This window comes from Alligator sinensis, unplaced genomic scaffold, assembly GCF_000455745.1.
Source record: "Alligator sinensis unplaced genomic scaffold, ASM45574v1 scaffold932_1, whole genome shotgun sequence".
NCBI lineage: Eukaryota > Metazoa > Chordata > Crocodylia > Alligatoridae > Alligator > Alligator sinensis.
This window is the reverse complement of record NW_005842938.1, coordinates 50,671-64,686: the sequence shown is the minus strand read 5'-3', so window position 1 is coordinate 64,686 and position 14,016 is coordinate 50,671. Positions and strand designations below refer to the sequence as shown.

General features: G+C 40.5%; 1 protein-coding gene across 1 annotated transcript in view; it reads right to left on the bottom strand.

Annotated features, from left to right (window-relative positions):
- Positions 1 to 3,896: 3,896 nt before the first annotated feature.
- The window catches only part of EGLN1 (egl-9 family hypoxia inducible factor 1), a 56,468-nt gene continuing 46,348 nt past the window's right edge, over positions 3,897 to 14,016 (bottom strand). The window contains exons 3-5 of the mRNA XM_006036267.3: positions 9,380 to 9,516; positions 7,584 to 7,651; positions 3,897 to 6,536 (exon numbers count right to left, since the gene is read on the bottom strand). Coding sequence (XP_006036329.2) covers positions 6,472 to 6,536; positions 7,584 to 7,651; positions 9,380 to 9,516 — 270 coding nt within the window. The 3' untranslated portion in view covers positions 3,897 to 6,471. The remainder of the gene's footprint in view (positions 6,537 to 7,583; positions 7,652 to 9,379; positions 9,517 to 14,016) is intronic.

Here is a 14,016-nt window from a genome sequence, read left to right as displayed (position 1 = left end):
ACTCTTTCCTAATAGCAAGGTTGCATAGAAAAGCATGGTAGCTATAGCTAGGGTGAAGATAGTTTTAGAGAAATTCATGATGGGGTAAGGAAATCTGGAATGGGGGGCATGTACATGCATGCATGCCCTCTCCCATGCCTCTGCACCCTGCTCCCCACATGGGTGCACACATGCACAACCCCAACCCCACAGCTCCCAGAACCCCTGATGGCAGAACAGGGCAGGGCAGGGTGGAGGCCCATAGCCAGGCTCTGTCCCTGATGTGTAGAGACTGGACCTGGCTGGGAGCAGTCTTTATGCAACACTGCCTCAGCTCTGCCAGTCCATGTTGCATGGCCACACGGTGCCACCCCCTTGCCACTGGCAGCTGCCTGAGGTCACTACAGAGGTCCTGGGCCTCAGCAGCAGCATGGCACTGGGCTGCTGGTGATAGGGAGAAGGCTGTGTGGTGCAGGCTGGCAGAGCCCAGGGGGCACTGCACAGGAGATGTTTCCAGCTGGGTCCAGCCTCTGTGTACAAGGGATGGAGCCTGGCTGCAGGCCTCTGCACTATACCACCCCACCTCGCCATCCTGGCTTGCGCCACATAGGTCCCTGAACCCCAGCCCCATTTCCCAGTCCACCCTACCCCGGTCAATCCTCTCCCCAGGCAGGAGGACCAGTGCTCAGCCCAGCTGACTCCCCACCTCCAGCCACTGCTCAGGAGGAGCTGGGCTGGGCTGGGCAGTGCCAATCTAAGATCCTTGCTTCTTCTCATCAACTGGCTGGGACTGCCTACAAAATCTGGGACTGTCTCAGCCAAACTGGGACATATGGTCAGCATATGTACAGCAGATTCATCAAAACAATTCACATTTGTTCTATTATTCTAGAGGATTTATTTTTTAAGACTGATTTAAAAGTAAAAAAAGAGAAAGAAAATGAAAATCTTGATCAGACAGTAACTTGAGTTAGTAACTTTATCAGTCTTCCAAGTGATCAAGAAAAAGTCCCTTAAAAAGTCTTGCCACTCCCGGCCACTTGTTGCAGAACTGTTTCTCAGTCCTTCATAGTGAGGTTGAGGGTCTCTTGTTTAGGGTGGGGTTATTAGGGCTCCCTGAATGTTATACCACGAAAAGGCACAAGAGTACTGGGTACATTCAGCTGATCACCTCATGTCCAAGAGAAAAGCAGGATGGTGCTGAGTAGGCGAGAGCAAAGGCCAAAAAACCAAGAGTGCATTGGGACAGGCAGGCCTTCCCTGGCTGGAAAGAGGGGGTTAGCTCAGAGCTACGACTGTCACCTTTCCCACAACATAGGTCTCAAAAGCCAAACACAGTCACAGCCACATTTTTCAGCTCACAAACCTTGTACAATGAACTGAGCTGCCTCTGAGATCACCAATCAGAGGAACTTCTCTTATCATACTTGAAGTTGTGTGTAACAGCAGTTCACCTGCAAAGTTTTCTTCACAAGCCTCAGCTTTGAATAAAAAGCCACCTACTTCGCTGAGGCAAATAGGACTTCGAATGGTTTATTTATATAGATATTAAGTATAAGAGGCAAGAGGTTAGCTATATACCATAAACAAGATTCCTTAAACCATACCCCCAAGGTTTATAATTAATACCCACAGTAGAGCTCTATACTGGAGAGGTTAGACTAAAACAACACTACTGAGGTTTTGGAAACAGTGAGAAATGAAGAAATTAAAAACAAAACATTTGTTTTTCTATCACTTCAGAGTATTGACCTGTTCTCCCCCCCACACCCCAAACGATTATTTCTGTACAGATTATTTCTGTACTTTCATGAGATGTTGCTCTTGAAGGAAAGGCACTAGACTAGGCAAAGAATCCATCATCACCTGGTATCAAAATTATACAGAAATTAAATTCCAGGGGGGGGAGTCACGCCATGCACATTTTTCAGACTAGAGCCAGACAGCAGATCCCAATCAGCACCATGAATTTACTGGAAATATTTGCTGCAGAACTCAAACAAAAGAAGTTAATTTATGCATGAAAATTAGTGAACCCCCAGACCATTAGAACATACACAAATGTTATAAAAAACTCTTGGCAAAATAAGTTTGCTTCATTGTACAAACAGAACTCTTCTGCTTTGGCTCAATTACTGCATTAATAGGAAACCTTTTCTTTCTTTTTTTTTTTAAATGATATTACACACTTTCTTAACATACAAGTTTATTGGATGGTTTAACAGAACCATGTCCTCTCTCTCATTCAAGTTCTGGTTCCTAAATTATTGTATTACCATTGTAATACAGGCAACCCCCGCTTAGTGCTCCTAATTGGTTCCTGAAAAACCGAGCGTTAAGTGAAACCAAAAGTATTTGACAATCCAAGATGGTGACCCAGAAGTGTTTTTAATGACCCAAGATAGCGACTGCGAGCTTTATAATGAAACTCGCTGAGCGCTAAGTGGAATCAGGTATCAATTTAAAATGAGTGTTATAGTGAAATAGCGCTAAGCAAAACATCATTAAGTGGGGGTTGCCTGTACAATATAAATAGATGGGGTTTCTAAAGGAAATTTAGGAAGACAAGGGGGAGAAGAAAAAAAACCCAAAAGGAATCCCCAGAAACACTGGCTTAAAATGCAGACCAGAGCTAAGGTTGTGTAAGTGCCTGTGACTAGGTTTGAACATGGTTTATTTGTGAACATTTACACCGTATTTCTCTAGTCTTTGCTGTTTTGAATTTGGGTTTGTGCTATAGTGAACTCAGTTGTACTTCACAAAGACTGTGACTGTTAAAACAGTGTTTTTTTCACTCTGGTTTCAAGGTACTAGGTACAACACTTATATGTGGCTTTTTCACTCCCCTTATCACAAACTGGTCCAGTCCCTAGACTAAAGACAGGGCAACCTGAAGTTCTAACTGCACCTCAGGCATCTTCCAACATTTCTATCTGAAAGTGCTCTGAGCCAACCCTCTCTGATTTACACACAGCTTGCTTTCAAGTAAAGCCCAGAGATACTTCTCACCTTTCTTGATGCACTGTGACATCCACAAGCCAAATTTGATGCCTGAACATCATGGTTAACTCTACAATAAGATCATCCATCATAAACACTGTGATTTGAAACTGCCAAGAGGCCTTTTAAAAAAAAAAAAAATTATTAATACCGAAAAAGGTTGCATGCCAGTTACCTGGCCCAGAAATAAAAGGGCAACCAAATCTCAGTCTGGAGGTGATCTGCACAAATAAAATGATGGAGCACTTTGCTTTGGCATTAAATATGCTGATAAGAAAAAACTGAACCTAGACCTTAAATGCTGGAAGCTGCAAGTGAGAGAGGAACAATGATAAAAACAACCCTGGTTATACCCTGTTCACTCTCTCTTTCAGCATCCACTCTCTGCCACCGTGAGAAACAGGAAACTGGGCAAGATAGACCTACGGCCTGACCCAATAAATGGCAATCCTTATGTTCTTATGACAAAGTCCCAACAGCAGGTACAAAGGCTTGGAGAATAGCGTTTGTACCCTGCATAAACTAGCATTTAAGGGTGACCTGCATTATCACATTTCTGCTGCTCTCAGGAGGTCAAAAATTCAGTACAGGCTGTGCAAAAGCAGATGGAGCAACTACTTACTAAGGAGTTAAACCGTGTCAGTAAGGCTTTTTTTTGCACCAGTGTGGCCACAACACGACCTCCCTCCATTGTACTGGTATAAAACAAGATTGCCACAAACTGCAGGTCACCCACAAACAGTCTAGAAATTGACAACCAGGGTTCCCCCCCCTCAACCTCTTTTTAAAAACAGAAATCACACCCAGATGTGCTAAACATATGCACATCTCCCCCTCTCACTTTATCAGATTATAAATTAGTTGCTGTGGAATAGGCTTTAAAAAGTTACACAATTACAAATAACCACACCACGTTGTTTTCAAGAACCTTTATACATCTTTTTAATTAGATTAGCTTTACAAGCAACTTGAGAGCTCTTTCATAAGGAACACTGCTTTTCAAATTACACAACTTTATAGGCAATCTGTAAATGAATCCTGAATTTCTTTGCCTGCTATAGATAAAGGTCTCGTATTTTACAGCTGGCTAATGTCATGAATAAAAATAGCATTATGAAGCTTTATCTTTAACCAGGACTAAAACACATACAGATCATAAGACAGTTTAAAAAACAGTTTTAAACAAGGACCTGCTGGGTAACAGTGAAGGCTGAAGATGCAACTGACATGAAATGAACAGTATCTAAAAAGAAATGGCTGACCTGATTTGATGACCCTTTTGTAATAATTAAAAAAACCCAGAACAGAATGGAACACAGATGGAGCAAAAAAGTTAAGCACTTTTTTTTAACCTGTCTGGCAAGCACAAACGTACACAGTGATTAGAATTTGATACTCTGCATAACCACAGTAGTACAAGCTTGAATTACAGAGGGACTGAAATGAAAAATTTAAAGGCTTACACTGTACATTTCAGAAACAAAACCCAACCAAACCTCTGGTAAATTATATAAAAAGCATGTAAAAGAAGTGGTGGCTTTTTTTTTTTTTTTTTTTTTAATGTGGCCTAATGCAGTGCACTGCACTGCAGACCAGACAGTAACGAAGATTTGCACTCCTTGGTCAGGCTGGCAGAGGCACTTACAGTTGAGGTGTCCTGTCTGATTTTTCTGGGAAGAAAGGAGGAAAGAGGAAACAAAACTGCAAAGGCTGAGAACTAATAGAAAGTTGAACACAACTGGAATTTTGCTGCAAGTTCTCCTAAGTGATATCACAGTACTGAATTTTTCCCCCTTCTGTCAGTTTGTCACTAAACGTAATTAGCTTTTTCATGTTTTACATGAACAATAGCAATCCTTTTAATAAAAATTACTGAGCTTTCCATAGAAAAGTTCTCTAATTGAATACAATCTATACAGATGCTAAAATTGTCACAAGTTTTAATACATACAGAAATATTTCTGTACACTCACATTGTTCTGGCTAAGTAAGAAAACAAAAGATAGGCAGAAGAACTGAAGTGGGTGAGCCGATAGACCCAAGAGTCTTGTCATTTTGAATGCCGCCCTTTAGAGTTTGCTTTTTCTTCTCAGACTTTTAAGCTCAGGAACAATCTGAGTTTGGAACATTCATCTCTTAAAAGTAAAAATTTCAAAGGTTTTGGATGTCATCTTTATTTTGTAATGTCAATTTACAACCCGCCCCCCCCCTCAAAAAAACCCAAACAAAAAAAAAACAAAACAAAAAAAAGGATTTTTTTCCCTGTCTGTATTTATTAGTACTGATCAAAGAGTAATATTGGCTTTTTGGGGGAAATCCTTCAGTAGAGTAACAACCTAAAGATGCATTACAAATGAAGCCCGTGGTGATACACTTCAGCTGCAGTGTACTGAATGTTCTCTTGATATGGAGAAGATCAAGGTGCCAACCTGCAGATCAAATGGGATACTAACACTGAGAAAGAAAAAGCCTGTGAACATTAACAATCTATTAAGTTGTGTACTAGGGGAGGAAGGGAGAATGGAAAAGAAGACTTAAAAAGGGAGAAAGGTGGAAATTTCCTGTCAAGTACATAAGGTTTTGGGTACCCCTAAAAGCCTAGGAAAGCCCTTGTATATATCCTAGGAACTCAATGGTATTTACCAGGTCCCCAAAGTTAGAAGACAGCATGGATATTTTCAAGCTCACTTAGTGCCAGTCACTTAGAGAGAGAGCGAGAGCAAGACAACCCTTCCCCTCTGTGGATTTGACATACAAAACCATGAATCAGAAATTACTAACAGTAAGACAGATTTGCTTCTGTTAATGAGTCTCACAGAGGACTGTCAAAACAATACAGCAGCAATCGTTAAAAGTTCAAATTAGTGTAAGATATGAATATGAATATAAAAACAATCAGGTTTCTAGCTGGTAAGTAAAGTGCTCCTTTTCTGACTTTAGGTGTAAAGAAAATTAAAATGATCCTCACTTACTGGCAATTTTTAATATTAAATTAGGTTTTTCATGGCAGAAGAGAACAGTATGAACAGTTTTACAAAAATAGATTGATGATATTTTGGAGAACACTGTATTTTTACTCAATTTTGATAAACTGTACCTGGTCATACAAAAATTACCCAAAATTCAAACCTTTACCATATAAAAAAAGGGAGATGAATTGGATTCAGCTGGATGACAGGTCTGGCAAAATATAAGAATGGACAAATTCTATGTAGGGCACTTATTTCATGTCCAGATGTGTATAGGCTGTTTCTTGTTGATTGCTTATTCTCTTCGCATAAGCAGTCACAGGTCTGGAGTCACAATCACATAGTACAATGCTTCAACAGTCAAAAATCTTCTATTTGATGCAACATTGAAACACTGCTTCCTTATTAAAATGTTAATTTGTTGTTGATTTTCCTTTATTCCATTATTCACATTCAAAAGTTAATAGACAGCTTCAAGGTTTATTGGGGAAGAGTAGCAAGGGAAGTTGCTAGATCAAAGGCTTTATAAAACATCTTTCCCAATTGAGTCAGAAGGTTTATTAAGTTCGACCCTCACACCTTTTTCACCTGTGGAAAGATAAGAGCATCAACACGATGGTTAAGCATCTCACAAAGTATGGTCTGCAACCCCACCTCCTCACAGCTTCCTTAGCTGCCAACTGCAGCTGACTCCCCCCATGGTTGACTGCCACTAGTGAGGGGAACTTTGCAGCTATCAATGATTCAGTTGTTCAGGGCAGGCACTTCAATTTATGCATTCCCTGCAAATCAGAAGCCTAGAGCAGAAGAGCTGAACTCCTACTGTTGCTTTAGGAATGTGAAGAAGTCACCAACTGCACCAGGAGAAACAGGTTATATGTAGTCTCTGCAGATTCTGCTTGTATTTAAAATCTAAATAAGAATTCCCATCAATTCTGCAAAAGTCAGACAGGACACGGGCTTGCTCAGCTCCTCATGGGGTATAAAAAAAAATCACTATCATAAAGTCAGATTTCAATTAGGTTACTGAGACTCAGGCTCTATATCTATACATAGAAAAATAATTCTGGTCCATCTTTAATGTAAGCCACCAATTACTACTTATCAATTTCAGGTATCACAGCTGGACTAAGTTACACCTCCTAATAAAGCTTACTCATCTGAGCAGGAAAATTAAATCAACTTCCTCTTTAGGGGTTAAGCCACAAGAGGAAGGCAGATGTTAGCAGTGCGAGACTGGAAACAGAGGAAGTGCCTCAATTCTTTAATACTGTTTTTTATTTTAGCCTTTGTTTTTCAAAAAGCACTCTGTTCAAACGGACATACTCAAGTCCCATCCAAAGTTAAATCATATTCTAATCTTAGGTACTTATCCTCCACTTCTGTAAAACCTGCTAATCCAATGTATTTATCCTGCAAACACCTGCTGAGTATTATGGAACCAGGAAGAGGCATTCTCGCCTTTTTACCGGGAGACTGTAACTTGCCTGAGGCCTCTAGTGAAGCATGCAGACAGAGCAAGGAACAGAATCTTGACTATTCAAGGCAAGTCCCCTCTCTTGTGCCTTGAGGTAAGACCATTTAGATATATTCTTTCAGAAGATCAACAAACAATAAATACATAAAAACAATTACCTGTTAGATATTTTACTTTAGCTCGTGCTCTTTCATCTGCATCAAAATACCACACTGTTATTGCGTACCTGTAAACAAATACAAAGAAAAGAAGTGAATTGCTTGCAAATTTGGGTGGTGGGGGAAGGGTGCTACAGCTCATTTCATAAAGGTCATCCAACAATTCATTTCAGTCAGTCTAGTTTAATAAAAAGACGGCATTTTATGAGTTTCAGGGGAGTGTAATTTTTCTCTATTAACATACTATTCATCCAAAGAGAATTGCCACCTGAAAGAAGACCAAGCTGGTTTGCCACTGGTGCTATAAAATATGCATCTTTTTGGTAACTACAGTAAAATTATTTCCCAGAAACAATGCCCAGACTCAGGCCATAGCACACGGACTGCGATCAAATATTTCCTAAACTAAGCAGAGTCAAGTTATACTGTAGGAAGTCATGTCAGCAATTCACTAGAAGAGAATTAACTGTCCCTCTTCCAGAGACATGCTTCTTCTCTGCACGCTGTAGAGCTTACCTAGCAAGTATTATGCAACATACAAAGACTGTTTTGGGTAATATCTTTTATTGAACCAACTGTATGATTGGGATGAAGAATGCATTGCATTTGAAAGCTTGTCTACCTTTATCAGGTCTGGATGCTTTTGAAAACTTGTTTAACTTTATCCCAACCATAGCTGGTCCAATAAAAGATACCACCCAAAAAAGTCTTTGCCTCTTGCATAATTTCTGGACTATCATGGCTACAACATCACTTTAACAGTAATTTCTGGACTATCATGGCTACAAAATCACTTTAACAGTAGTGTAAGCAAGCGTTAGGCACTAGAGAAATACTTTAATAGTTTCAGTAGGTGGCACTCTATCCTCTGAATCCATATCCCAAAGTACTAACTGGGGAGCATATAGCTTTGAAGCACTACAAACAGGAGGCCCAGACTTCATATACTTAAGGATCCCATGCTACCTTTTTTGTAAAGATAGCACTGTTAACTCAATGCTTTTACTAAATTCCAGTTTAACTCATTACACTGCCCAGTCAAAACCCCATGAAGTTCTTGTCCTTAGAACTGACAGTCAGTACAGCTATATACCGTTAAACAGCTCATTTGTTCCACCTACGAGGACTGATTGCCATAAAACAAACTTTGCAGACTGCCATGACTGCAAGTATAAATGTTGTAGATTGCTAACAGCCACCTCCACAGCAGCAACTGATCACATTGCTGCAAAATTACCATGCAGTGGTAGCCATGGGCACAGAGCTGCCCTACTATGACTCTGTAAAGAATGGAAGGAAAATTTGCTGGGGCTACCCAATGTCAAACATATAATGATAAACTAGGACAGAGGAGAAGATTTAATGCAAAGCTTACTATAATAAGCCCTAACACAAAGCCCACTACAGTCACTGGGAGGACACCCTTGACTAAAATAGGCTCTATATTGGGCCCTGTGTGTTCCTAATCCAGCTTTATGAAATTTAAGTTGCCACTGGCATCTCATGTCAAATTTTCAAGTACAGGAGAAAATAAAAGGAAGTCCTTAGGAGAATTTATGGATAACTAGATTTCCTATGATCAATTTCTCATCTCTCAGAAGTCAGCCATGAAGGGGCACTCTGACACCAAAGATGAGAAATACTTTTGCAAAAAACTCCTGGTATTTAAGCAGATGATGCTTGATAATCAAGCCATATTGTATTATTTTTTCTTTCGCTCCTTGTTTTTATCATGCATTCTTCTCCTTATAAAGATGTTGTCAAATAGCTGCATTTATTAATTTCACTCATCTTACCTTGTAGCAAATGCAGGCTGCACTTCATGAGGGTTGCGACGGTCAGACCAGAAGAACAGCAGTCTATCAAATTTGGGTTCAATATCAGCAAATTGAGCTTTGCCTTCTGGAAATATTCGAAGAATACCTCCACTTACCTAAAAGATAATTTAAAAGTCAAGTACCTGACCTAATCTACCTTTGTAGATTAATAAGTGTTGAAGACATGCATTTACAATAATACATTTCCAAGTATTCAAAATTAAAGATTTCAGTGGGTACATCTACTCATTCATTAATAGTTAACTAACTTAATGTGCTGTAATCGGTGCTACTGGGCATCATCACAGATTAACTATTTTTTTGTGACGCTACTGAGCATTAGACAATCTACTGCACAATAGTATGGGTTTTGCCCACCATGCTAATGCACAGTGAAATTAATCTTTTGCGCATTAAGCGTCTCGTGTAGATGTGCCCCAGTAAGTGGCAAAGAATTTGATGAATAAACTGGGTGCCTACAGATTCATCATGCTTTACTTTTAACTAATTTAATATTTTACTCTTATATAACACTTTGCATCCAGTGATTTCAAAGTGATTAACAAGAATTAAATTTACCCATAATTTGTTTTATAAAACACCTTACCCATTTGAAGATTGGGCAAAGTAAAACAGATGCTGTGGTAACCAACAGTGAGCAGCAAATTAACACATCCCAAAATAGCACATAGCAGGGGTCAGCAAGCTATGGCCCATGGACAGGGTCGCCAGCTGTCTGGAAATTTATGGATGACCAGTTAAAGAAAAGACAAGGAAAAAAGACAAGGAACCTAAAATCGCCTTTCCATAAACATAATTGAGTCTCCGTAAAAAGAAGAAGTCCAGAGCTCGTTTCAAGATTCAGTGCCTAAATGAAGCTACATTCAGACAGACTGGGACAGAATGAGAGCAGCACCCTGCAGTGAACTATGTCAGGGTTTTCTGGCTCACTGGAGACACTGTAGTTCCTTGGGGCCTCGATGGAGCTGTAGAGCTGGGAGGGGAGAGGAAAGGCAGAAGTTGGGAGCTGTGCTGGGGGGAGGGGAAGAAGGAGGAAAGATGAAGCAGGGCTGTCTAGGAGAGGGGAGCATGTGGTCTGGGATGCAGTCAGACTGAGTAGGGGATCCCTGCAGTGGGGGCACCAGGATGTACAAAACATTGCTGCTGCAGTAAAAACATGCCAGTGAGAAAAAAAAAAAGTGTTGTCAGTAAAAAGTTTAGCGACTGTCAGTAAAAAAAGTTACAATCATTCTTGGGTTGACAGCCCTGCCACAGAGCCCTGGCTCCAGTGTAGGGGGAGCTGTCCTTGTGGCCCTACCACAGTCAGCTGCCTGGGGCTCTAGCAGAGGGGATGCTGTCCCTGCACCCCATCTTGGTGAATTGCCTGGGACTCTGGCAAAGGGAAGCTCTGTTTGTGCAGAGCTGCAATCAGGCAGTAGGTGCTCTGGTAGAGAAGGGCTTTTGCCATGCCATGCTGCAGCTGAGTAATGACAGCAGTTGGGTCCTAATGTCTGCCTGTCTCTGTCTTGAGCTGGGTTATTCTAGTGCCCCCACTGGAAAGCATTGCCAACACCTGGCATAAAGTTCAACTACTTGTCAGAGCTGATTTGAATCAGTGCCTCGACACAGTGGAACTTTCCAGCACAAGGCACGGTAAGGCAGGGGAAGTCTCGGCATGGTGAAGAGTTCCGGCGGGGATAGAGTTCCCACCAAGGAAATGCAGATTTGCATAATACGATTGGCCGATGTTAAATTATTCCCAGGTGGCGGCTGGCAATTGGCTCGCTAGCCGTATAAAAGGTTAGGGGCGTTTCCACCCTAGTTGGAGAACTCCGCGATTCCCCCTGGAGTGGAACTCCGGCAGCTTGATCACCTGCCAACGACTCCCTGTTGTCAAAGCCTTACGACGTATCCTCCGTGTTTTGCATGCCCGAGTTAGACCCGAGCTACCCGGTCTACAAGAGTTCCCCGATTAGCAATTAGAGAGTAGAATTGTTGCAACTATGATTGCCTGCGCTGTATATGACTCTACAGTGTAAGTAAAGCCATCTCTGTTTTTCCAATTGATACGCGTCTCGTCTGTGCCTAATTCCGCTCCGGTGATAGAGAGTACCCATCTGCCCATCACGGGATCACAGCCGCAACCCCAGCTAGCGTTCCCGGTCCTCGATCCCCCCTCAGCCCCCACACTACTAAGACCCACTAGATTTAAAAATAATGAAAGATCAAAACACCCCAACAAAATCCCCACTTTTACTGCAGTCACTGCTCTTTTCCCTCTACCTCAATCTAATTCCAGATTTTAAGAGGTGGACAAGCACGTGCCACCAGAAAAAGGATGTTAAAACACACATACAAACCTTCTCAATATGCTATTCCTGAATTTGTCACCCCCTCCATCAGCTTGGGCCATAGCAGATAACATAACCACTCATCTTCTAGCCACATATAGCCACGGTAGCTTTTTTAGTATTTGTGCCAATATGTTACCTCCTCAAAAACTGTGTTTTCCAAAGTTGAACTAATTCAAGACATTGATTTTAGAGATAAATAAAAGCAGCAAGGAGAAAACCTTTACTTATCTACCCATAGAAAGGTTGGTCATCTTTGCAAACCAATGTAATAGTTGCTAAATATACCTTTACACTAAATTTGATTCTTTTGCTAAGCAAGAGGAAATTACCTATGTACATTTACTTAAAACGTAAAAATTTAGAATCTGAATTAAAAATGTAGTCAATCTATATCACTTTTTATTACTTTCTTTGAACATAGAAGTGACATTCATTTTTTCGGATTTTTTTTTAAATTATTCTACATAGCAACAGAGCCGTATATGAAAGGAAATTAAAATTTAATTTAATTATGCTGCTTTTTTAAAACAAACAGTTATAGAAACCTGCCTATAGTTGGAAGGACGCTATCATGTTAAATCAAACTGGGATTTTACTTTTTAAATGCAATACGAATCCTGCCATTTCAATAGAGAATTTAAAAGAACAAGATTTGAGGGCTACCTGACCTGAAACTAGGTCAAACCACTTTGACTTGGTTTTCAGATCTCCAAACTGTATACAAGTATATTAATTAGCACCACAAGGCTGTTCTGAGAAACAGGTCATTTAACTACACACAGACAACATAAAAAGGATGGTTACTTAATTCACCTGCAGCCCATCAAGTGCAAAAATCTGCATACTAGAGCCAATTCTTCCATAATTTAGTACCTCTCACCTTTTAAGTTGGTAAACACTGGAAATGTACTGACTGATTCATCATATGACTTTTAGCTAATCAAAAGTTAACTTTTCTTCTATATATAACAATGGGAGATAAACTTGGCATAACTGATTGCTCAGTCCTTAATCTCCCTGCAATGCAAACATTAGCAATCTGAATTCACATTAATTGATTTTGCATCTCATTCACCTATACTGACTCAGGCTTGATGATCAACAATATAAAATGTCACGTCCATCAACAGTCAGTGTGGTAGAGGTGATATCTTTTATTAAGCCAACTAGACAGTTGCAAACACAATTTTTCTTTATTTGCAAGTTTTTGGGCACATGTGCCCTTCCTTAGGCATAGGATAATGCAAAGACTGTAACATTTCTCCTAGGTAGAAATGAAAATTCATATTGTACAGGGCACATGTGCCCAAAAGCTTGCAACGGTTTAGTTGGTCTAATAAAAAGATATTGCTTCTATCACACTGACTGCTTATACTTTTAGACCAACATGGCTAAAACCTGTATCCCTAACTGCATCAAAGCACATTCTTCAAAAGCCCAAGACCCTAGGGGGATATGGATTACAAGTCAGCTGGAGATTATTATTAGGCCTCCATAGAGAGATCACTGGCAGTGATGTCTACAGCCACTACACCCTTCTAGTAGTCTATATCCAGAGCTCCAAATAAATTAAAGGGACCCAAATGATATTCTAGTGATCTAGTGTTTTTGGTCATACCATTAACAAGTGCAAACTTTAACAACAACAAAAAACCCTTAAAGTCCTATGGTTGCAAAGAAACCCTTCCAAACATGAACCAGTCTAATGGAATCTACAAATAGAAACAGATGTCATCTGCCCTGTTCACTTTGATGGTAATTTCAGTCTAAAATACAATTCACAATGTTATTAGGGTCAACACTGTCTATTCTTTTCTATTTGCTGCTGACCATTTCATTAAAAACATCCAAGAAATGTCTTTATTTAGTATGGCTGGATAAAGACACAGGATAGAAAGAGAGATTAGCTCAGCTCACCTGTTTTCCCTTATGTATAGAACAATGCTCATTACCATATTTCTTTCAGAGGGAAGTGCAGTCAGGGGCATATCCACTGGCACCTCTAAGCCAATGATGGCAGACCCAGGGAGGGTATGACAGAGATAGATTACTCTAGATATACCATGTTCACAGCTCTACTTCTAATGCAGGGATGTCAGCCAGATGGTCTAAGGCAGGGGTAGGCAATGTTTTCTGGCTGAAGTGCTGAAAAACACCATAATGACTACCTTGGAAGGTGCTGGAGTGCCAGCATGGCAGAAAAACAAAATGAGGGCAAGGGGTACATGGCAGGATGCCCTACTTGTGCCCCTTGCCCCCCCC